This window comes from Dermacentor albipictus, chromosome 6 (genome assembly GCF_038994185.2).
Source record: "Dermacentor albipictus isolate Rhodes 1998 colony chromosome 6, USDA_Dalb.pri_finalv2, whole genome shotgun sequence".
NCBI lineage: Eukaryota > Metazoa > Arthropoda > Arachnida > Ixodida > Ixodidae > Dermacentor > Dermacentor albipictus.
Genome location: NC_091826.1, coordinates 23,569,044 through 23,593,064, shown reverse-complemented (window position 1 = coordinate 23,593,064; position 24,021 = coordinate 23,569,044). Strand labels below are relative to the sequence as shown.

At 44.7% G+C, this 24,021-nt stretch overlaps 1 protein-coding gene and 2 long non-coding RNA genes across 3 annotated transcripts in view; 1 reads left to right on the top strand and 2 right to left on the bottom strand.

The window, feature by feature from the left end:
- Positions 1 to 24,021, bottom strand: part of LOC139060895 (uncharacterized) — a 185,128-nt gene that overhangs the window by 78,966 nt on the left and 82,141 nt on the right. The gene's annotated exons all lie outside the window — the stretch shown is intronic.
- On the top strand, positions 6,990 to 17,801 carry LOC139060887 (protein NLRC3-like). Its single transcript, XM_070540157.1, has 2 exons — positions 6,990 to 8,610; positions 9,662 to 17,801. The coding sequence occupies exons 1-2, from the start codon at positions 7,373 to 7,375 to the stop codon at positions 10,635 to 10,637; spliced, it is 2,214 nt and encodes a 737-aa protein (XP_070396258.1). The 5' UTR covers positions 6,990 to 7,372; the 3' UTR covers positions 10,638 to 17,801.
- The window catches only part of LOC139060897 (uncharacterized), a 29,432-nt gene continuing 20,530 nt past the window's right edge, over positions 15,120 to 24,021 (bottom strand). The window contains exon 2 of the long non-coding RNA XR_011515079.1: positions 15,120 to 15,979. This is a non-coding gene — a long non-coding RNA (uncharacterized lncRNA). The remainder of the gene's footprint in view (positions 15,980 to 24,021) is intronic.

Genomic DNA, 24,021 nt, shown 5'->3' with positions numbered 1-24,021 from the left:
ATCGGCATACATTGCCAAGTCAGGTGAGTCAAGTATTCTTACAATATCATTTACATAAATTAAGAACCATAGTGGGCCCAGTTTTGAGCCCTGAGGTGTGTACACCCTATTCTATAGGCAATATGTCAGAGGTAATAGACCTTATCTGAACAAATCCGTTTCAATTTGTTAAATAAGTTATTAAATCTTTAGCGACCCTGTATATTCCATAGATTTCTAGTTCATGTAATATTGTATGATCGATCGAGTCGAAAACCTTCTGCAAATCTAAAAAAAGGCCAAGTGTAACATTCTGTTTTTCGATGTTCTCAATGCTTTTGTCTTTGATATGTAGAAGGGCTTGCTCTGCTGACTTATTCTTTTGGAAATCATATTGGTACTTTGAGATTACATTGTGTTTTGTCAAGAAAGACCACAGCCTGTCAAACATGACACTTTCGATGAGCTTTTAAAATATATTTAAGACCGATATTGGTCTGTAATTTGAGGCTTGATATATTTTGCACCACCTTTATGGATTGGTCTTATGCGAGCAGCTTTTAGTGCATCTGGAAAAATTCCTGAATATATAGACTAATTAACAATACATGTATAAGCTAGAGTGACACTTATTTCACTTGAGACATATTTGATCGGCTCCGGTTGAATTCCGTCAGGCTTTGCCGAGGCTGTACTCTTCGTTTTGTCTATCAGATTTTGCATCTCAACACTATCTGTGGGGTGCAGGAAAATGGAGCTGGTCACTGGCGGGATATCGATTACATGAACCTCTCTTCTTTCGCCTCCTCTTGAGGTACACTTGCCAGCCTGAACAAAATGTTCGTTCATGCTCGTCATCTTACTTTTATTCAGTAGTGGTATCTGGGACGCGATACTTGACTTTCTACTTGTTATACTATTCACTGCGTTCCATATCAGTTTCGGTTCGTTACGTATGCTAGAAAACAGTTGTACATCTTGTTTAGCTTTCTTCAGTTTGCGTCGCAGGTGATTTCTGAACTTTTTGAATGTCGCCAACTGTTCTTGATCACGTGTAACAGTTTGCTGTGTGGTGGGTTTGCCGCTTCTGCAGAAGCTGAGGCCGACAAAGATGCACTCTCAGTGAAGGTGTCAGACGGGAACTGTCTGCTTCCATTAGATTAAAGTCAATAGTTTGCGTCATATATACAGTAACATGACTATATGTTATAATCCTCTGCTGATGACAGAAACTGACATTGAAGGAAACATCACATACCTATATTTGTAGGTTTTGATTATGGCATCTATTGTCTTATTGTGTTGTATTCAAGTACAAGATAGGACTTTGTGAAAGTCTAAAACTTTAAGTGCAAAGAAGGGCAGAGAGATGATCCCTCTGTTGTTTCTACACTGGAAAACTGCCTTTCTTTGTTCAATCACATCTCTCTTGTCTACATGTGTGTGTTGTATGTGCGTGTGTGTGCACATGTGTGTTCAAAAATGTTGAATGTGCATAAAGGGTATCAGTGTAGTGGAAGTTTTAAGCATTTAGTAGTTGAGGGATGGTGTGTGTTGTGTTCCACTGTGGTATGTCATGCTTCAGAAGAGACCATTGAAGAAAGCCAAGGTCAAATTTTGGTCAATTTTGTCTCTCTTACTTGCATGCATGTCTGTGTAAGCTCAGAGATAAGTTGAATGCGTATAAATGGTACTATTTTAGTGCAGGTTTTCTGCCTCTAGTACCAAAGTAAGGGATGAGGTGGTGTGTTGTGTTCCATTATGGTATCGGATATCCTTCAAGCAGGAACATTGAAGAACTGTTTGTAATGTGCATGGTTGTAAAACAGTGACACTGCAATGACATTTTCTAATGTTTCGGGGACATTACATCTTTAAAGTCTCTACCGCATTTTTTTTTTTTGGTAGTACACTACTTTAGACATTGCAGCACTGTACATAATCAAAACGTTGCAACTTGCCATCAGAATTATAGCGCCAGTGAAGTCCTGCATCAGGCATGCAGAAAATGCCTGCATAGCAGCCTCCTGTAGCCATCTATCGTTTTTGTTGTATGTATTGCCCGACACGTTGTATACTACACTGGTTAAAATTGAACAATGTTAGAGCAACTCATGGTGTTATTTGAGCTGGAGGAGCACACTTTGGGTGGTTACGCAAAAAAAAAAGAGGTGAGGCGTGCAGACAGGTCACAAGAGTAGAGAAGTGGACAACACGAACGTTTTTAGTTTTTGGGGGGGCAATCGCGTTGTCCGCTTCTCTACTATTGTGTCCTTTCTCCACGCCTCACCTTTTTTTGCATAATGAATCCTTACCAACTAGCGCAGCTTTCTGTCGTTCTAAACTTTGGGCGGCGCTTGCAAATTTTAGTAAACCAGAGGGCAAATAGCTGAGGGCAGTTAACAGCACATATGTCCTCAGCCTGTTTTGCAATTTTACACTAACTTGCTTGGTAAAAAAGTATGAGCACATACTGTTCCTGTGAAAATTCAACTGTTCTTTTATACCAGTATTGTTAACACAAAAGGATTGGCACAGCAACAAATGGAAATAAGCAGCCATTGTTGCATGTAGAGCTGTCAGTTGGGTGTGTGGGTAAACGTTCATGATGGAAAAAGCACTACCAAAAAACAGAGTGCTTTGTCCTGGGTTCTTTGTAAGTCACCGTTTTTAGTAGCGCTTCTTCCATCATGATTCTTGTATCTACATTTAATGTGATTGTTATCAAACGGAGAGACTTGCATCATTAATACCAGTTACATCTATTATTATTAATAAATTATTCTTCCTCTTCCACATTCACCATGTTGTCAGCATACGTAATAGCATAGGGAACCAGATTGCTTAAATTTAGCCTAACATTTCATTTCGGTATGCATTTGCACGAGAAATTACAGTATGTATTTTGCTAATTAACAAATTTTCTTATTTGGCACATGTTGTGATTGGTTACTTTTGCAGCCGGTGTACTCTCAATGCAGTTGCACTTGGAACAAGTTTTAAGAACGCAAGTTGAACCTCCTTTACTGTTATGTTATGCTCCTGTGCTACTATTAAAGCCTCCTGTCATCTTCTTTTTCATCATGACTAAGGTGCATTTCACATCTCTTTTCAGGTCTTCAACAAATGATCAAGAGTATCATTTGTTGAAAATAACAACATAGCTGCAGTTTTCTTTGATTGCTTGTTCAGGCTATGAGGCTCCCTGGAACTAAAGTTTCCCTTCCTCTTTGTAGCATGGAGTGCTCTGAGCTGGCGTGACCAGCTTACTTGGTATAGAAACTTTTCTTCAGCTGCTGCCGTCGTCGCTTCTCCTCTTCCATCAGAGGTGGGATGCCGTCGACGTTTTTGCTTGGAGATTGGACTCCACGTACACTATATATACATCGACAGCGATTTACAGTGAGTTAACAACTCAGCATAGCCGATGGTGCGTAACACCACTCATACATCCAGATCCTTCGTTTACAGTGGAACCGTTGCACTTAACTCAGCAGAGCACCTTTCTTGTGTCCGGAACTCGCTTGAGAGTTCGGGATCCCAGTTTTAACCCTTCGGTTGCTCCTCCCAAATCCCCTCGCAGCAAATCACAACGCCATAGTGTCCTGAATGGGTCAACTGGCTTGTCACTTACTGTTCATCATTTCTCTCACCCTCTCTCTGCATTTCTCAGAACACTGAGAGAGAGAAAGAGAACACAACAAATAACACAAACCGTGCCTTTCTCTGAGCCATTAAAATCTCCTGGCGTTTCCTAGAATGCTGACGGAAATAGAAACACCCGAGTTGCCGCGTTTTCGCACCTTCGTTAAAAATCGCGCACTATGCAGTAAAGGGCATGCTCACCAAAGCACGCCCATCGATACACAATGATATCCTGCGTATGGTCTATTTTCAGCGGGCCCATAAAACTGTCGGTCCAAAGAGGGACTGCCCCACTAGTGCCAGCCCTTCGCGCAAGAGCCCACGCGTCAGGTTACACGAACCCTCCAGCTCTTAAACGGCTTCTTTGTCACCGAACATGCCAATTAACACCCTAACGACGCCTTGCACGCGGTTCCTTATAGGCAGGGCACGAGAGGGCAGCCATTCGTGCTTCTGGTCTAAGCAGCTCCTAACACTACCCCCATTCCCCCGCTGGTTTTGCTTTCTGCGAGGCTCGAAAACTGTGACCTTCCACGTTACTGGAGCGAAATTACTCTTGAGGCCCCCCTGCAGTTTGTCAACATATCCCTTACACTGGGGGCACAGTGTGTCCAATGCGAAAACCAATAAAATTACCATTATTGAGCTTCAGGTGACCGTGATTCACTCGCTACCCATGAAATTGCATTCATAGCACGTGCAGTGCTAACGAGTTGTACACATATGGCAGTGCTCAAACATGAGGTGCGGTTTTTAGAATGAGTGTCTGCACTCTTTAAACAGTCGACGGCAGCTAGAAATGTCTTTCATTTCCATGCAAAGTAGTAATTATCATGCCTAAACTAGCAGTAAAGAGCCTTCTCAGAAAGGTCTGTCTCAGGACTACAAGCAATCAGTAAATTGTGTACTCTACTGCAGCCATGGAGGATCCCATGCAGGCATCTTGGGTGAGACTCCTGCATATTACATATAAGACTACAAGTACGTTTGCCTCAATTCACACCAACATTTCGTCATCTCTTTGCATGAGTCCTAGTGGAAGATAGCTAGGACCCAACAGATGATCTTAGCTGGGCATTTGCAGGGAGCTGGGCATTTGTGGATCGTTATCATTTTGGGTTATTGATTCACCCAATTATTAATACGGAATTTTCTTCTGCTTTAAAAGAATGTTTAACCAACAAATTTTCTTGAGCCCTGATATTTTACCAGCGAAAGGAATTTGTACCATGACCAAGGAATTAAATGTTAAGAAATTTGTACCACGACACAAGAATTGAACATTAAAGGGGCCCTCAACCACTTTTTATCTAATTGGAAAAAGGCATTTGAAGTGAAAATGGGCTATTTCAGAAATACTTTGCTGCAAAAAGTACTTCAATGCATCGAGCAGAAGCAGAGTTATTGCCAATCAAACAAGGCCTCTGCTGTGCTCGCATTCCTTATTCAATCCCTTGCACGGCAAAGGCTATGGCGGAGTGGTCTGTGTCCATGTAGTAGACAGAACACAGAGAGACATGTCAAAGAGTGTACACTTTTACACTTTTAGAAAAATTTACACCCTTTGGGGCGTATCTTGTCCTACAACGATAATCGTCATCTGTCTTGCCCGCGTTTCCTTTCTTCAACGCTGCGAGCCCGGTACTTCCCAGTCACGAACGGCATGCGCGTTATCAGTGTGACGCAGCATTTTCGACAGGAAAGTAGCGAGCGCCGGGTTTTCAGGAAAGGAAACGCAAGCAAGGCAGATGACGATTATTGTTGTGGGACAAATATACACCCCAAAGGGTGCAACCGTTTTAAGAGTGTTGGCAAAGTTACAGCCTTTGGGGTGTATCTCTGCCACACAACGATAATCGTCATCTGCCTTGCTTGTGTTTCCTTTCTTGAATACGCCACGCCCGCTGCTTTCTTGTCGGGAATGCTATGTCATGCTGATAACGTGCATGCCGTTCTTTACTGGAAAGTACCGGCCTCGCCGCGTTAAAGAAAGGAAATTCGCACAAGACAGATGATGATCATCGTTGTGTGGCAAAAGGGTGTAATTTTGCTTACACTCTTAAGACGGTTGCACCCTTTGGGGTGTATATTTGTCCCACAACAATAATCGTCATCTGCCTTCCTTGCGTTTCCTTTCTTGAAAACTCAGCGCTCGCTACTTTCCTGTCAAGAACGCTGCGTCACACTGATAACGCGCATGCCGTTCGTGACTGGGAAGTACCGGGCTCGCAGCGTTAAAGAAAGGAAACGCGGGCAAGACAGATGACGATTATTGTTGTGGGACAAGATATGCCCCAAAGGGTGTAAATTTTTCTAAGAGTGTAAGAGTGTGCAGCGTACAATTAGATTGATCATGTTGAAAAATAAGTATTTGGGCATATGGCTAAACGACGGCAAAAAGTACTTGGAGGAACATGAAAAAATTATATGATTGAGAAAGTGAAAAGGAACTCGGCTGTAATGAAACACAAGGCACTGTGGAACTGTATAATAGGTACGAGGTGGTTGGAAGGATATGGAAAGGGGTTATGGTACCTGGCCTCACATCTGGAAATTCAGTACTGTGCATGAAATTGGAAGTTCAGCCATGCATCCATGGAAACAAGACAGCGAAGTGTAGGCAGGTTGGCTTTGGAGCGCACGGGAACACACCTAATGAGGGAGTGCAGGGGTCCATGGGATGGACGTCATGCGAAGGTAGAGATGCAATAAGTAAGCCAAAATATGAACAGGGACTCCCAGCACTGGGGGAAAAAAGGTGGGCGGGAAAAGTGTATAAATATTTATGCATGAAATGTTTGAACACATAGTGGACACTCAGGACTAGGAAGCTGAGGTTTTTAGATACCTACAACCGAGGGAGGGGTTCCAACGTGGTTCTAGTGTGGGAAAGAAAGTGAAGGAGACGGAAAGAAAAAGGTGGGAAAAAAGAATGCTCGGAAAGCCTGCGCTAGCTATGCATAGGACACAAAACCAGAAGATAAAGAGAGAGCTTTTATTTGATAACTCGCGGGGCAGCTCGCTATTATTCGAGGCTTGGGCGGGGGATTTGAGAACGAAAACATGCAGGGCTAAATTTGAAGATGTGGACCTTTTATGCACAGCTTGCGGAGCCGAAATTGAGACCACGGAGCATATAGTGCTGAGATGAACAGAACTTCGCCCTACTCTGGCTGAGGTAACAGTGACAGATATGGAAGGGACATTTTGGTTTTCCCGGGGAACGAGGGCAAATAGAGAAAAGCGTGGCAGTAACCAAGGGGAGGCTTGGTGGAGGAAGGGAGAGGTAATACCATAAATCGGGGAGCTACTACTGTTTTCTGTACTATTTTAGATATTTCTTTTGGGGGAAGGGGGGAGTGAAAACTAAAATAAAGCAAAAAAATAGGACGAGAGTAAAAGGCTAGGTGGCGCCAGCCGCCGCCCGCTACAAATGGTGTAGCCGCCATCCATCCATCCACCCATGTGGGCGTGTGTGGGTAGCTTTTGTTGCTTTTGTTACTTTTGTTGTTGCTTCCGTTTGTGAAATCGGGTGAAATCATAGAATAACGAAATAACTTTGGTGAAATATCGACACGTGTTCTGTCAACGCCTCTGTGGGCAAAACGCTGGGACACGCAGCCGGGCCTGGACGCTGCCAGAGCGGCCTCGACGGGTGTGGATGTCGTCCTATCACAGGAGGCTGTGAGAGTGCCGAAATTGCGTGCTGCCAGTGGACCTCCGCGACCGGACAACGTTGTTTGACAGCATGACGGCCGAAGAGGGTGAGACAGTCGCGGCCCTTGCGTCGGAAGGCACAGCTGCAAGTGGCAATGAGGGCATGTCGTACTCCGAACACATCGTGGCACGGCTAACAAAGCGCGGTCTAGACTTTGACCGAGCCTGTCAGTACGACCAATACCACGCCGATTGCTGGCTCTGCCACGACCTCGACCGATGGAGCAAGGTCTTGCATCCAGTGAGCTTCGAACTTGTCGAAGCCGAACCGGCCAGGCTGGCCATCCGCTCGACGCAGACAAATCGGCGTCGGTACAGCGACGAAGACGAACTTTACGACGCCGCTTACGTCTTCTGCTGGCTGCCGAAGGCGCATCGGTGCGTTCAGCGCATCGTGATGGAAGGCCAGGGGACTGTGCTCTTCTATCGACCAGCCTTCACCCTCGCGTTGGCGCTGGGCCGTAGCGTCAACGTCCAGCACCTGAAGCTTCACGGTGGCCACGAAACGCCCGTCTGCGAAGAAGAGCTTTCCGAAGGGCTGGCTGGCCTTGAACGTCTCAGGAGCTTCGAATTTTCCCGTTTCACCATCAACGCATCAATGTCGAGATGCGTGGCAAATTTGCTAAGACGAAACGCGCGCCATCTTACTGCGGTTTCCTTCTCCCATAACAACATGTCGCAGAAGTGCGTCAACCGCCTCTTGCGTGCGCTGCAGAGCTGTCGCCACCTCGGCGAGCTGTCTCTCCTCGGGAACAACGTATCAAAGGGAAACGTGAACTCTGTCGCCAGGTTACTGCGCGTCGCCAAGTCCTTGACCAAGCTGACGCTCGACCAGAGTCTGGGAAACAACGTCAGCCTATTCGCCGTATCAGAGGCGCTCCAGGCCAATACGTCCCTGCTAGAGCTCCACATTGGCCAGTGTGACACGCGCTTCGAGCCCCTTTTTGAAGCGCTAATCGCGAACAAGACCCTGAAGCACTTGGACCTGAACGGCTGCAACATCAACGGCAGTAATGCGGAGTCACTCGCGACAGCACTGCGTAGCAACGTAGGGCTGAAAAAGTTGGAATTAAAGGACGCTCATGTCGATGCCGACTCAATGGTGACACTTGCTCATGGGCTGGAAACGAACTCTGCTCTCGAGTTGCTGGATCTGAGGGATAACACCGCTACTGTACGTGCCATCAACACGTTCTGCAGAATGCTGCGAAATAACAAGACTATAAAGAGTGTGCAGTTTTCTGAAGTTGAAGCTACAGAACTGGAAAGGTAACTGAATTGCCTATTCAATGGGAAGACATGTTCACATCCACGCACATGGAAAAGAACAGCTTTCTGGGCCAATTTTTGCATGTCACTGTTATGGTCTTTTGATACGGATTTATTTTCTATGTTGTTGAATATGTTGGTCCTATAGCTGCTTTTTGCTGAAACAGCAGGTGGCACTGTTCTGCGGCCAGAGCCGAAATAATTGCTTCAGAATTCTACCAAAAAGAACATATATATTGTTGTGCCTTAGAAATATAGTACCAAAAGTGAAGGGCTGCTACCAGCCAGGCGTACGAATGCAAAGAGTAAAAAAAGAATAAGGGTTGTGCAAAGGAGATAGACTTTTTGGTGACGTAAAGCAACAGGGAGACTCTACGTTTAAAACTTCCTATTGTCCTGAAAAGCAGCTTTATTTCCTTCGTTCTAGCTGTGGGTGCCACCTGGCATCATGGCAGATGCGGGCGCTTCAAACACAATGTTTCTTTGGAAAAAAAATCACTTTTTCTTGTGTTTGTCTTAACTTTCCCTGGCTCAGAGCCATGAGTACTTCTGTGAGGTGTTTGTCATGATCTTCTTTTGTTCATATATAGATCAGTATGTCGTCTGCATACACACTACAGAATAGTCGCAGGAATTTCGTTAATACTTCATTCACCATTTTCTGAAACCATTCTCCAGAGTTTTTTCACTGGCAAGGAAGCCTATTATATTCGTAGACTCCGGAGGGTGTCACAAAAGTAGTGCACTTTTTCATCTCTTCTGTGAGGAGCAGCTGCCAACACTTCGTGCATAGGTCAATTCTTGCAAACCATGCACATCCACTGGCTTTGTCAATGATCTTGTCAACACAGGGCATGGGAAATGGGGAAAGTTCCATTTGTCGATTTCCCAAACGATAATCATTACAAAGACGAAATGTTTCATCTTCTTTTGGAACTGTTGTTACGGGCAATAATACAGTATTTTCAATGCTGATACGTGCTCTAGCAGATATGCACGTAAACTCTTTATACCTATGCAGAATGCTTGACAGTAGACTTTTTCAATGCAGGTCAACTCTCTCCTTTCAAATGGCCCAAGACAAAGGCTACAGCCGTATGCAGATGACTTGGGCCGAGCCCGACCTTCCCCCACTGTCTGCAGCCATGGCACTTCCTTCAGAGTCCCCGACAGAACTCCACCTAAGCGATGCCAATGAGGTCGCCGAAGTCAGCATTTCTGCGCTCTTTGAAAATCTCGCCACAAATGAACATGTGAGAACTGTAACAGTCGAGACGAGAGCAGAACGCAGACAAATCGCTCTTGCGTTCTGCCGTGTGCTCGCCTTGAACCAGACTATCCAGAATCTTGAATTTAGTATGGCCCTTGACGATTCAGACCATGGGCTGTTTGGCACGGTCGCCAAGGCACTCGCGACAAACAACACAGTGTCTCAAGTATGTTTCAGAAGCTCAGAAATATCCTTGAGGTCGCTCAAGTCGATTGCTTTTATGCTTTCAAAAAATACCGCAATCACCAAGCTGGAGTTGAACATTACTCGATCCGTACCCATCAAGCGCCTTGCCATTCTTTCACGTGCCCTGGTTAAAAACCAGTCGGTCGTGGATTTTACGCTAACCTCTGTGCCAGATGCAAACCGTGTGTCTTTCCGTATGTTCACCTCCATTCGACGAAACACCAGTCTTCTAAACATGGCTGTGAGATTTCTCACACACCAGAGGCTAGATAGGCAGGCTGCTGTGGCATTCGAAGCCCTCAGCGAAAAGGCGTCGCTTGTTCCACACATAATGAAAGTTACCGAACAGACCGAGGACAAGGCAAAAAAGGACGTGCAGTCAGCAAAGCGATACATTCAGTCGAACTACTTTCAACTAGCAGGCATTGTGAGAGAAAGTGTTGTTTGCCACCTTGGCTTGGGAAGACAGATTGACACCTTGAATCACGATTGCCTCTGTTCCATTACACGATATCTCAAGCTGTCGGACATTGTCTCTGTACATTGCGACAACCCTAATGGACAGCCATAATACGATCTATTTAGGTAAATCTGCTGGTGCCTCATGTTTCTGTAGGTATTTTTCGACAGGCACATTTTTGCATTGTTAACTACGTCATAATTTATTATTGCTCATTATTAGTGCCAATGAGACTATGGTAAGGCTCATTAGAGGATGCACACTGATTGCATCTCACCTCTGGGATGTTGCTCAGAAAATACTATACGAAATGGTATCATTGTTTTAGGTAGCATTGTCTGTAAATGCATTCTTGTATGCAAAATCATAGGCAAATTGTATAGATACTAATAGTTTATTGCTTGAGTGTTAGTGTGTGGCCATCGTTGAAAGTACTGCGTTAAAATATGTTTCTTGGTGGCATTATTCTGACAGTTGCCATAGCAGCTAGCAGGTGGCCTTGACTTTGAAATTTGTGGAAATGCTAGGCTTTGCTATGAGAAGTTGAAACCACTGAATACATACATGGTACAATGTGTATTGCTTAAGTGTCGAATTTATAAAAATAATAGAGAGGTGCGCACAAGTAGAAGCACCTGCAAGTTGCTATCAATTATCTATCTAGTCGTAACTAATGTCTCAACATAAGTGATTATGTCAATAAAATGAAATGGCCATGTATTTAAGCATTTGCTTAATGACTTAAACGTGAGCTAACAAATTGCAATTTGCACTGCAAAAAATTACTTGTTTCTGATAGCAAACATTTGCATGGTTGTTTGTTTTAGGCCAGTAGAGTACCCTGAATGTGGCACGTGGAGTTGTTAACTTGTTATTGTTAAAATTGTTGTTACTGTGGCAAGGTCACTGTTTGATGACAGGGCACGCCAGCTCCTTTAGCTGCTCTTTCTCACTGACTGCAGCAGAACTAAAACGTAGCCTAACTACAGGCATTGTAGACCTCACTATAGTGAGCTCTGTGCCAATTGACAGAAACCAGCTGGTTCCAATGAAGAGAGCTGTGGGCTTTGCACTTTCGCAATAGTCTGTAAATTGTGTTGTAACAGTAATGACGTACACAGGGTCCTGCATCCCAGAGTGTAACTCTGGGATGCTCAAGACAAAATGATCACAGGAGAGTGGACACAAATTGATCACCATTGGGTGAAGAGAAGCCTCAACCTGGAGCCTTGGTTAGGACACTGGCCTGTGTTGCATGATTGAAACAACCACGAACTGCCAGCAAAGAATAACTAAGAAAGAATGTTTAATGCGGGTAGCCATGTGTAATATAAAGTACTTGGTCAGGAAAGGGAAGAGAGAAGAAGGGTGAGGGAACGAAAGCGATACGAAGAACACGTGCATCAAGAGGAGCATGACATCGGCAGGTCTTGTGCATGAAGATACAACAACCTTCTTCTGGCCATATAGCAAATTTTGGGTATACACTGTAAGTCATACCGTGCCTTCTAGAGAGCGTTCTACAGCAAAAAAATTTCAAGTTGTTTCATTAGAGAGTTTTAGAATAGGGGCCCGGGGGTCCCAAAGATATAGCATCGAAGCCACTGCGCATGCGCGAGATGCAAACTGCATTTGGGTTTTGCGTCGGGCACGCTATTTCACTGATTTAGCGGGGGCCCCAAAAGCTCGACCCTCGACCGTACAGCAGACCATTTGTTTGGCTGACATTAGTGTCCAGACCAGCAGTGAGGAGCACATGCAGCCATTGACGACGTCCTCGTCCATGGACTCTTCCATGGACATCGCTCCTCGTGGCAGGCGGCTGAGCATGTCTGGCGGAAAATTTGCCTTGGCAGTCTTGAACTTGATGACATAGGAGTAGGTGCTCAACTGGAGGGCCCACCGTTTTATTAGGGCAGTGATGGCTGGGACAGACTTGTCTGGATTGCAAAGCTGACTAATGGCTTGTGATTCGTCGGAAGGGTAAATGTCTGACCCAACAAATACGCCCGGAAGGTTGCCTTGGCCCCTCAGCCGTGTTGTGAGACAGAATGGTTCCAATGATGACTGCTGAAGCGCCACATTCTAGTACCAATGATTTGTCTGGGTCGTAATGGGCAAGGATCACTGCTTTCCTTATCAATGCGTTGAACTCTTGGAAGGCCTGCTGTTGGGCAGCACCTCACATCCACTTCGTCCTTGAGTGCAAAAGTTCACACAAAGGTGCAAGAATAGTGGCTGCCTTATGTAGAAATTTTTGGTAATAGATGACAAGAACAAAAACCGACTTACCTCTCGCACCCTCACGGGTGTGTCAACTTCCAGAATAGCATCCAGATTTTCCGTTTTAGCATGAAGACCTCTGTCGCTGATTCTTTAAGCGAAAAAAATCAACCTCATTCTCATGGAATTTAGACTTGTCCCGATTGCCGAATCCTGAAGTCACAAAATCTCCTCAGCACTGGGTGCAAGGTGGAGTCATCGTGTTACTTTTTTGCAATAATTGCATCATACAAATAGACCTGCACACCTGGCAGCCCTCACAATATTGTTCCCATATGGTGTTGAAAGGGTGCTGACGCAGAAGCAACTCCAAATGGGAAGTGAGTGGAGCGAAATCGACCCTTTCAGGTATTCACCGTTGTGAGCAGCTGCTATTCTTTGTCTAAAGCAATTAGATTGTATGCCTCAAAGAGATTGATAGCTTTAAAAACTTCGGCACCATTCAGTGTCGCCATGATGTCCTCTACGTGAGAAAGAAGATATTGGATTGTGTGGCATGCTTTGTTGGCTGTAGCTTTAAAATCACTGCATAAGCGAAGGCTGTCATTACGCTTTACAACCGCAAACACGGGCCCCACCCACTCCGAGTGAGGGACCGGGGCAAGAATTCCACTCTCAACTAAACAATCAATTTCGGCCTCAACTTTAGAGCACAATGCATACGGCACCTGCCGTACCTTGCAGAACCAGCGAACAGCATCATTTCACACAAAGGCAAATGGGCGGGCGGACCCGTTATGAGCCCTAGCTCTGGTCGAAACATGTTGGAAAACTTTTCCAACAGGCCTTCAACACCACTGCTAGCTTCACTGCTGGTTTTGGGCTGCTGAGCACGAGGTCGCGGGATCGAATCCCGGCCACGGCGGCCGCATTTCAATGGGGGCGAAATGCGAAAACACCCGTGTGCTTAGATTTAGGTGCACGTTAAAGAACCCCAGGTGGTCGAAAATTTCCGGAGTCCTCCACTACAGCGTCAGAAAGTCAGAAAATCAGAAAGTGGTTTTGGCACGTAAAACCCCATAATTTTTTTTTGCAACCACTACTGGTTGCAATCTGACCTTCCTGCATAGCTTGACTTCCTGCTTGACTTTCTGGGGGAGCATCAGCTCACTGGAAAGTCAAGCGCTCCCATGATGTCCCAGCCACACACGTTTGGCCCAGAACAGCCAGTGTGTGTTTCATAGCCCTCGAGTCAAAGGAAACATTGAGTTGCAACTGATCGTGCACCGGCAGTGGTCCAAGGAAGCATGCCTACTTGAGCGGCGATTCTTGCAGTTTTAGCCACGCACTGTTTGTAGGTAAGCCAAGTGATAATAGAAACTGCAGACCCTGTGTCTAGCTGCATCTTGACTGCCACTCCACCCCAAGGTAGAGTGTGCATTATTGGCTTTATAGTGTGAATGTTTCTGACAAGAACAGCTGCAGTTCCAATGAGGAACAGACCTTTCGATCCCGGATCGTTGTCGTGTCTCACTGACGAATCCACCGCATTTATTTGCTAGTGCGGCCACATTGCAAGTTTCCTCATTCTGCCGTTTGCCTGTCTGTGACGCATCTTGCGAATATGGCTGTGCTGCTGGCACTGGTAGCACTTCGCCGAGCGGAGTCGACACAACCCGGGGTCGTGCCCCATGTTTCCACACCTGAAGCATGGTGGCCTGGCATGCCTACTTTCATGTTGTGCACGCATCTTTCTTAACATATATACACCTTCATCCTCAGGCACAGTCCTCATCGTCTTCAACTTTAGTTCCGCTGCTAGGGCGAGTTCCTCTGCTTTGCTTCTTGTTAAAGATGCCTTTGCAGGCAATCTCCAATGTAGCATGTGATCCTGCAAGCCACAGATTATCCAGTCCCAGAGTATCCTGTCTATTGAAGAGCTGAAGTTGCAGCTATCCACTATTTGACCGACTGATCACAAGGAAATGCCTGGCTCTCCTGGCATCTGTTTGCATGAGAGAAGTTTGTAGGATTGAGCTATTTCATTCTCGCTGGGTGCAGACATGTCAAGGACTTCATTTTACACAAGTTCATTCACCTTCGTTGACATGCACCGTCCACTATGACAGCCACAGTGTGGGTGCTTAGCCCTGCTATGAGCAACACTTGCTTATTTTGTTGTTGTCTGTGATACCATTGCCTTCAAGGAAAGCTTCTAGCCGCACTTGATATGGTGGCCACTGGTCCATAGCTTCCTCAAACTGCAGCGGGCTGGTTTATATCCAGCCGTGGCGTCCAGGGGGGTGGTCAGTGGGGCGGGCACATCCCATCCTCGTTGCCACTGAAATGGTCACACACCGCAGGCAAAGAGCAACCAAGAAAGAATCTTTATTGCAGGTTAGCCATGTGTGATATAAAGTACTTGGCCAGGAAAGAGAAGGAGAGTGAGGGAAAGAAAGCGATGACAAGAATATGTGCACTGATTGGAGTAGGACATTGGCACATGCTGTGCTTGAAGGTACAACATGCCACTTCCTGTAGCTGCTGTTCTTCATCAGCTGTAGCAGAACTAAAATTTACCCTTACTGCAGGCACTGTAGGCCTCACTGTAGTGAGCATTGTGCCAATTGACCAGAGCACGCTCCAGTGACAAGAGCTGTGGGCTTTGCGCTTTCGCAATAGACTCAATTGTGTTGTAACAGTAATGACATACACAGGGTTCTGCATCCCAGAGTTACACTTTGGCTATGATCCAAGCAAGGCAAACCTCAAATGGTTAAAATTAGTGCAGAATCCTCCGCTACAGCGTGACTCAATCAAATCATAATCTTGGCATGTAAAGAAAACCCTAATTTGACTAAATCTTATTTACAAGGTTGGTTATTACTGGAGATGAAGCTTGGCCAAATTTTCCTATTTGAATTTCCTGCTTGAACAGCAAGGCCTGTATGCTTGTATGAGACCACAGATTGATAAGTATTTTCACTTGATTGGCCAGTATTTCAACAAATGTGCTCAAGACTTGCTATGTTGTAAATGTTCGTATAAAAAATGCGATGTAGTCCCTCTTTATTGATGAACTTAACTTGTCCCAAGCAGGAGCTGTCCAGATCTCTTGATGACGCAAGAAACTACCACAGGAACTCCAAGCCCTTTTCTCCTTTTTTCCCCCCAGTTCTTTTCTGGCTTGCCAAGGCTCCGCTGATGGTAGAAATGGCATTCCTTGTGTTCTGAAAATATAATTTGTTGATCTTTTTAACTGAACATTCCTCTTTAGCGTCCGTTTAGGCGTTTTGAAGCAAGTGAACACTGCAATGCGTTGCTGCTGCATTGTTCGGTAAGGAGGCTGCAAGACAAATAAAACAAGGACAACACAAACACTGACCAACAACTGTAAGGTCGCATAGTGGCAGAAAGAAGGAAGACACAAAAATTATCTGTGCACGCTCATCGCCCACTACGCTGTGCCTTGTAATCATTTGTGTTTTGGCACATGAAACGCCACAATTTTTTTCTGCATGCTTGCAATGCTTGCTCACTTCTGATTGCAATGACATCTCATGCTGACACTTGCATTTTATTGCCTCCAGCTAGTGCCTCACACAGAGTGAAATTATTGCAGCAGGCACACAGTCCCCAAAAATACACACACAAAAAAAATACATGAAGGTGCAGAAATGTCTTAGCCAAGCGTGGTGCCATGAATTTCTTATCATTAGTTGCATTGCTTCTTGCACCAAGAATGAAAGGTAACACCATGAGTGGCTGCTAATTGCAAACAGCCTAATCTGTGCCAGCCTCGCAAAGGCTGCAGCTACTCGTGTTTGTCGGTTTCACCTCGCCATATGTAACTTTACAAAGTAAAAAGTAAATATGGTAGGTGGATATTTATGCACTACGCTGTAGTGATAGACTAACCATTGATTGGGACATCACGGAGATGCAGCCAGTGTCATCTCTCTGTGTAAAGGGGAATGGTGCCAGTGTTGGAGAGGGTGCACGCTTAAATAATTTTTTTAGCTCTCCCACAGTGATATATAGCTTAGCGTGGTCGACTGAAGGCTGGATTATAATGTATTGGGGAACAGGGGCAAGGCATGTTAGAGCAAGGAAGCGTCTGTCCTGTCTGCATTGCCTCTACTCTCTTGCTGCAATTGTTTCTGCTGAGCGCAATGTTTCCACGAGTCAACACCACAATGTTTGGCATGTGTCATCAAGACGAGGCGATCGAATATACTGTGCTTGTCCATTCAAAATGCTCACATCTGGCGGGGATATTCTGTAAGAGCCTATTTCGTCTGCTGCTAAAGTGCTGATTGAGTGGCGATGCCTGTCTCCTTTTGATGCGTTCTCCAGCCCAGCCAAACAGCACTTTAGCAGCAGAGGAAATGGACATGTCCATTAGTGGCCTCTTACAGAATACCCCCCTGTATAGGGCACCTTTTTAGAAGCAATTTATAGTGGTTGAGCTTTTCTCTAGTGATAGGCTGTGCTTAATTAGCAATTTGCTATGACATGGATGCTTAGTATTGGGAACCATGTGCCAATTGAGCACTGGCCATTTTTGCCAACTCTTTAATGCAATGTACACTGAATAATGACAAAGCTCTGCACTTGTTTAAACAGTGGTGCTGTGCTGCTTCTGTGATAGTCTAAGAAGGGCAGCCTTCGCCTCCATTATTATCTTTTTTTTTTATTTCTGCTGTTTATATATTCCCATCGTCACTAGAGTGTTGTTTGTTATCTATTTCCATCAATTCATTTGACAAAATTGTAATGCTGTGTGTTCTGAATTGCCAGACCATAGCTCTGCACTTCTAGGTGAGGCTGACCTCATTTTAACAGGAACTTTCATCCTGTGCATATTCTGTGATACCTTGAAGAAGGCAATTAAGACTACTTTGGATTCATACTGATTAGATGTCAGTTGCTTGTTGCATTGTTTGTTACCCTGTACTGTTTCATTCTCTGTCAGGCATTGTGAAGTGTGGGTAGTGTGGCATTGTTTACTGTTGTTAAATTACAATAAACACTGCATCTATGTCGTTCTGATGTTTTGTTCTTGTTGTTTTGTCTCTGTTACTTATCGGCAATCCAATCTTGCTGCTTTAGTTGTCCCAGCCACAGTCGTGTCGCCATTATCTGTAATGTTCAAGACAAGTTTGAAGGGCCACTTAGCCAATGATTCTAGACATAAAGTACTATAAATGTGTGTTTTCAAAAATGCGGTCTCACTTTGTGTATTGTATAGTACGTACATCAACAACACTGCACAGAGACCAACCCTTACTTTAACAAAGTGTACACTAGTAGCTGTGTCGGTGGGGAATTCGATAATTCTGCTCTGCCATGGTCAGTAGCTAGAACATTTTGTCACCGCTAGAGCTATCTTGTTGACGTTGACCTGAATTTTAAAAAATAAAAACAAGAGCATTACTAAAGATCATTTTAAATTGGTTCTATGTGGGCCAACAAGCATGGCAAGCAGTATTAATAGTTGTTTAGGTAGTTATTAGCACTTTCATTACAGTGAGCGAAATGAAGCCATTTGCAGTGCATGGGTAATGGTTAATGCTATATGTAAATAGATGCAAGCATCTTTAGTAGGTGATTGGCATAGACACCAACTGCCTTGCAATGACAACCAATAACAATACTTCATTGTCAAGCCAGGATGAAACGAGGTCTGAGAATAACCGCGCAGTGACATTTTCACTGACAGCACTTCAGGAATTTGATCCTACTTGTATACCTACTGGTTATATGCAAGTGCTTGCATTAGGGAAAGCACTTTCTGCACGTCTGTGATGAAGGTGCTTTGGCATAAACGTGAGTTGCCTGCATGAAGCTGCCATCTGGAGGTTCACAGCGTGACAAGTACGACTACTTGCACTTGTTGCATGTCACCAGACATGCGGTGCTACTATTTCGTACTTGCAAGTATATTCTGGTGATGTCTTGTTTTAGATAATGCAGTGTACCTGCAGAAACCGATATTAAATCCTCTTTCACTGCTTCGCAAAACAAGGCATCCGGTGCTGTTTCAACGTTGCAAACTTTTTACGATTGTTCACTTTTCTTAAGTGTGCGACAGTAGTTGGAGCATAAGCTGAATTTATCCATTTGCACTGTCTTTGAGTATGCACTGCGATACATTGGTAAGTTAATCTGCCAGATGAGAAGTTGCTGCAATAAAGCTGTTCTTACATTTCACCTACGTAATGTCTCATTAACTTTAATTACAGAAATTACCTCTCAGGAATGTCTGTTGCGACTCACACGGAGATTGTTCTTTCAGTGATAATTGTGTTATAAAGCTGCACTGGTTGTATTGCATATATAAGGGAAGTGCGAAGAGCATGTGATTCCATCCAGAGCTCTCGCTTGGTGAGCTACAAAGAAAGCAAAGCAACAATTGAGCACAGCTCTAAGATTTTCAAACACAATACCATATGGAAATATGAGCCTCAAGAATACACGCACGAGGCTTCAAATCAATGTATCAACTCATCTCATTCACTTTGCACTGTAGTGCACTGCTACATCACTCTAGATTAATTGTATTTCGTAACTACAGGGTACGGCAAAAGGTTTTTCCACTCAAATAAATACCCAATAATAAGGTTGCGATGTAGAATAACAAAATACCTTTGGTGTTAGTGTTTTGTGTTCTGTTCTCCATATGCACAAATCAAAATGTACTGTTAAAAAACTCTGTGTTTTGCACAAATGCAAGCCTAGATTCGCTTTGGAAATGCACAGGTGGCACTGATCTAGTCTTCATTTAATTCACGCCATGCTTTTTTCAATGCCAAATGAAGAGAAGCCAAATTGTGGCGACGAGCAGAATCGACTGTGCTGTTCAACACCAAAAAGACTGAAAAGTTGAGATAGCTTATTGAGCTGTTTGGATGCCATTCTAAAGTGGAAATGAAATTGGGGACGATTTTTTTTGCACCGTTATTGTTGTACCATGTGCAGTACTACCTTCGCCCTGTGAGGTGGAGAGGAATCCCATTGATTCATTAATTGCTGTTTTGCAAAGTATGATTTGGTCCAGTACAGTACCTGCTTCTTCACGACACCTTCCAGATAGTATGCACCGTTTACCTTCGCTCCTTGCTCCAAGAAATCCAGCAGCATCTTTCCATCAGAAGTGATTGTCCCGAAATCTATCACTGATTAAGGGTGGCACTCATGTTGCTTTCTTTGAGGCTTTCTGTCAACATCCTATCGTATGGGTAGTTTAAACGATATTGACTAGTGGCTCGTTTGACAAGAGAATGCTGCAATGTCATGCCGTACTGTAGCACGCAGCATGGCACGCATCTAGGGTCCGTGCATCTTCTGACCTTGGTCTCTTTCACCTAATCTGTAATACCGGTGACACACGACCACTTTTGATCGCGCTCGATCCCCGATCCAGATGGATATTCTCGACCGCGGTTGGCTCCCTGCCGCACATGCGCAATTGAGGCATTCAGGACCGAGAAATACATCCGGATTGGGCTTGATCGCGATTAAAAATGCGCCGTGTGACACCGGTATTAGTCCATGAACTTCCTGAACCATGTACACCCTTTCGAGCAGCAGCTCACAACCATTCGGATCGGAACTTTCGGACATGTATTCGGCTTGGGCCATTTGGCTTTTCGAGAACTGATTTCTGGAGATTGCAAGAACTTGTGCTGCACCCTTTAAGTAGAATCCTCAAAAACTTGCCGCAATTAAGTAAATTAGCAGAGTGAGAGCATTACGACTGCACCACACACACAAAAAAAAGCGACCAGCGTGCAGTACACACACACACACACACACACTATATATATATATATACATATATATATACACATTTCGGGACCGGCAGGTCTAGCCCACGAGCCCGGTCGCAGGCACGCCGGACGGCCAGAATTTGCTTTTCTAGAGCAGGGCTACGTAGAAGAGAGTCCCACTCCTCCTTGGCAAGCTCCTCGCTAAGACGGACAACGCTTTCCGCCTCGTTCGCAGAATTGCAGACACCGAGGCATGAAGGAAAACAATCTCCTCAGTCTCATCCATGCTTTCGTACTATGCCACTTCACATGCACGATTTCTATGCACATCTCTTGTACGAGATAGGGAACGGGTAGTAGCACCAGGCCTGTCTGCATTTACCCAAATTTCGAAGAAGACTTCGCGTTTCCATTGGCGTTTCTTGGTGGTTTGATATCTATTTGCGATGTTCATCCCCACAGTAACGGCGCTGCTTGGCGGAAAGTGGTGTGTACGGTGGTGTGCACGGTGCTGGAGGTGCCTGTGCGTAGTCACGTACAAAGAGCCGTAATGGCTGCCAATGAGGAAATATGGAAAATGAGCCGAGAGAAGGGCTTCGAGGTTGTCGAAGTAAACAGGGAAGTGAGAAGGTGTGGTGGTTTTAAACGAGATTGGATCCACTTTAATTACAGGCTAGCACGAGAAGTGGGCTGGCGACTTGGGGGTCGCGCTGTTGCTTTTTTAGGGCGCCTGCGGGCGCTCAGGAGGTCAGAGTAGGTAGTAATGAAGAAGGTCCCCTAGGGGAACATCAGCAGAGCATCGCCGTCGATAACAGAAAAAGGAGGAAAGCAAGAACAAGAGCTCGCCATGCAATAGGCTACATAAACATGCAGGGTGGTAGAAGAAAGGAAAAGTGGGCAGAGATTGAGGAGCAGTTACATAGAGAACAAATAGGGGTGTATGCGGTTACAGAAACGCACCTTAGAGACTCAGAAGAGCCGCCAGTTATTGAGAATTATGTATGGGAAGGGTGCAACAGAACTAAGTCGGAAAGAAAGGGAGGGGGAGTCGGAATGCTCATCCATCAGGGAGCCATATGGAAAAGAGTAAATTCACAATGTCAAGAGCGTCTTTGGTTATCAGGTACAATCAGTGGGAAAGAAACTTGGCTGGGAGTTACGTATTTGTGGACCGGAAAAAATTGCACAGAGAAGAATAAAGGGTTTGTGAAATGCATAAGCGCTGATATTAAGGGTTTCGGGAATGGTGCTGAGATTGCCCTATTAGGTGACATGAATGCCCACATACAGGATTTAGATGGCTATACCGACAATAACGGGAAGTCAGTGCTAGACCTTTGCAAGCAACATAACCTCGTGATCGTGAATACAGGACCTAAGTGTGAAGGACAGATAACGTGGGAAGTGGAAAACCGGCAATCGACTATTGATTACTGTCTGATGACAGAAGGAATTCATGATAAGTTGAGAGAAATGGTCATCGATGAGGAAGGGTTTAGCAACACAGGGAGTGACCATAAACGCATCATTTTGAAAATGGGATATGTAGCTGGGAAAGAGAGCAAGGAAAGCACAATGGCCAGTCCAAATTTGAACGCTGAACAAATAGCAAATATAGTCACAAGAGTTGAAGAAGAACTTGGCAAGTGGCCAAGTAAGGAGTGGGAATATGGTGAGCTTCTAAGTGTAATAACGACAGAAATACGGAAAGAGAAACAACATGTCCGTTGGAAAGGAAAAAAATTAACCGAAAAGCTGGTGGAACAAGGAGATACGAGAAGCGATCGCCGAACGACAGAAAGCATCTCGAGAGCACAGGCAGGCAAAGAAGGCGCAGTTGCCACAGGATGAAGTAACCAGTAAATGGGAAATATACCGGGAGAAAAAGTGTATGGTTCAAATACTGGTGCAAGCAAAATTAAAAGGTGAAAGTGAACGTTGGTTGTCAGAAATACGTGAGAAAAAGAAGGCCGCACCTAGAATATTTTGGAATCACATAAAATTATTAGGCAGGAAGTCAGCAACAATACAACAACATATCCTAGACGAAGATGAAAACAGACTGGAAGGAGAAGCGGCAATAAATTACATCCGAAACGCAACAGCCGAATCCTTCCAAGGCAATGACAAGGTTGTACATGAGGAAAAAAATAGCATGAAAGAGACCCAAGTGGAAAAGGAACTGGTGCTGACAAATTTAAACTGGAAGAAAGCGGAAGAGAAAATTCCTAAGCGCACAGCCACAGGGCTAGACGAGGTTCCCGTTAGGCTGATAAATGAACTGGGACCAAAAAGTAAGGAAGCTCTGGTGAAAGCAGTGGAAAAAACTGTTAAGAGATAGACGAATACCATACAGTTGGCGACAAAGTAGAATGAATTTAATTTATAAAGGTAAGGGGGATAAAGACAGAATTCACTCGTATAGACCGTTGACCATTACATCGGTAATATACAGGCTAGCAAATGCAGGCAATCAAATTAAAGATGCAAGCATGGGCAGAGAATAATGGCATTTTGGGAGAGCTTCAGAATGGCTTTAGAATAGGTAGGCGTTTGGATGATAACTTGTTTGTTCTTACTCAGTGTATCGAAATATCAAAAGCAGAAAGCAGACCGTTGTATGTGGCCTTTTTTGGACATTACAGGAGCATACGACAACGTAGACCGCAACATTTTGTGGGATATTCTGGAAGGGGAAGGCTTAGGTAACGATTGTCTACAGCTTTTGAGAGAGATTTACCTAGAAAATACCGTTTGCGTTGAATGGGAAGGGATGAGAGGTGCGGAGAAAGTTCAAATCAACAAGGGACTGAGGCAGGGGTGCCCTTTATCCCCGCTGCTGTTTATGATGTACATGGTGAGGATGGAGAGGGAGCTAGAAGGAAGTAATATCGGGTTTAATCTCTCATACAAACAGGCAGGTACAGTAATAGAGCAGCAACTCCCAGGTTTATTTTATGCGGACGACATTGTGTTGCTCGCTAACAAGCAAAGTGATTTGCAACGTCTGGCTAATATCTGTGGACAGGAAGGCAACAATTTAGGTTTGAAATTTAGTGTTAGAAAATCAGGTGTTATGGTATTCAATGAAAATAGTGAACAGACAGTGGAGATACAGGGCCAAGAAATATCTCTGGTAACAGAATATAAATACCTTGGTATATGGATAAACGAAGGCAATGGCTATATGGAAACACAGGAAAAAAACCATAACAGTAAAGGGGAAGAGAAACGCAGCCATAATGAAGCACAGAGCGCTATGGGGATACAATAGGTACGAGGTCCTACGAGGTATGTGGAAAGGGGTAATGGTTCCAGGACTTACTTTTTGAAATGCGGTTGTTTGCTTTAATTCAGGGGTACAATCAGGGCTCGACGGGAACCAAAGGTCAGTGGGTCGCCTCGCATTGGGCGCTCACGGGAAGACTACAAATGAAGCTGTGCAGGGGGATACGGGCTGGACTAGTTTTGAAGTGAGGGAAGCTAGCAGTAAAATTGAG

Bases quoted from the DNA above. Each gene is read 5' to 3' on its own strand.
- LOC139060887 (XM_070540157.1), top strand. From the start codon at position 7,373: ATGACGGCCGAAGAGGGTGAGACAGTCGCGGCCCTTGCGTCGGAAGGC. The intron at 8,611-9,661 runs GTAACTGAATTG...TTTTCAATGCAG, and splicing joins GAAGCTACAGAACTGGAAAG to GTCAACTCTCTCCTTTCAAA.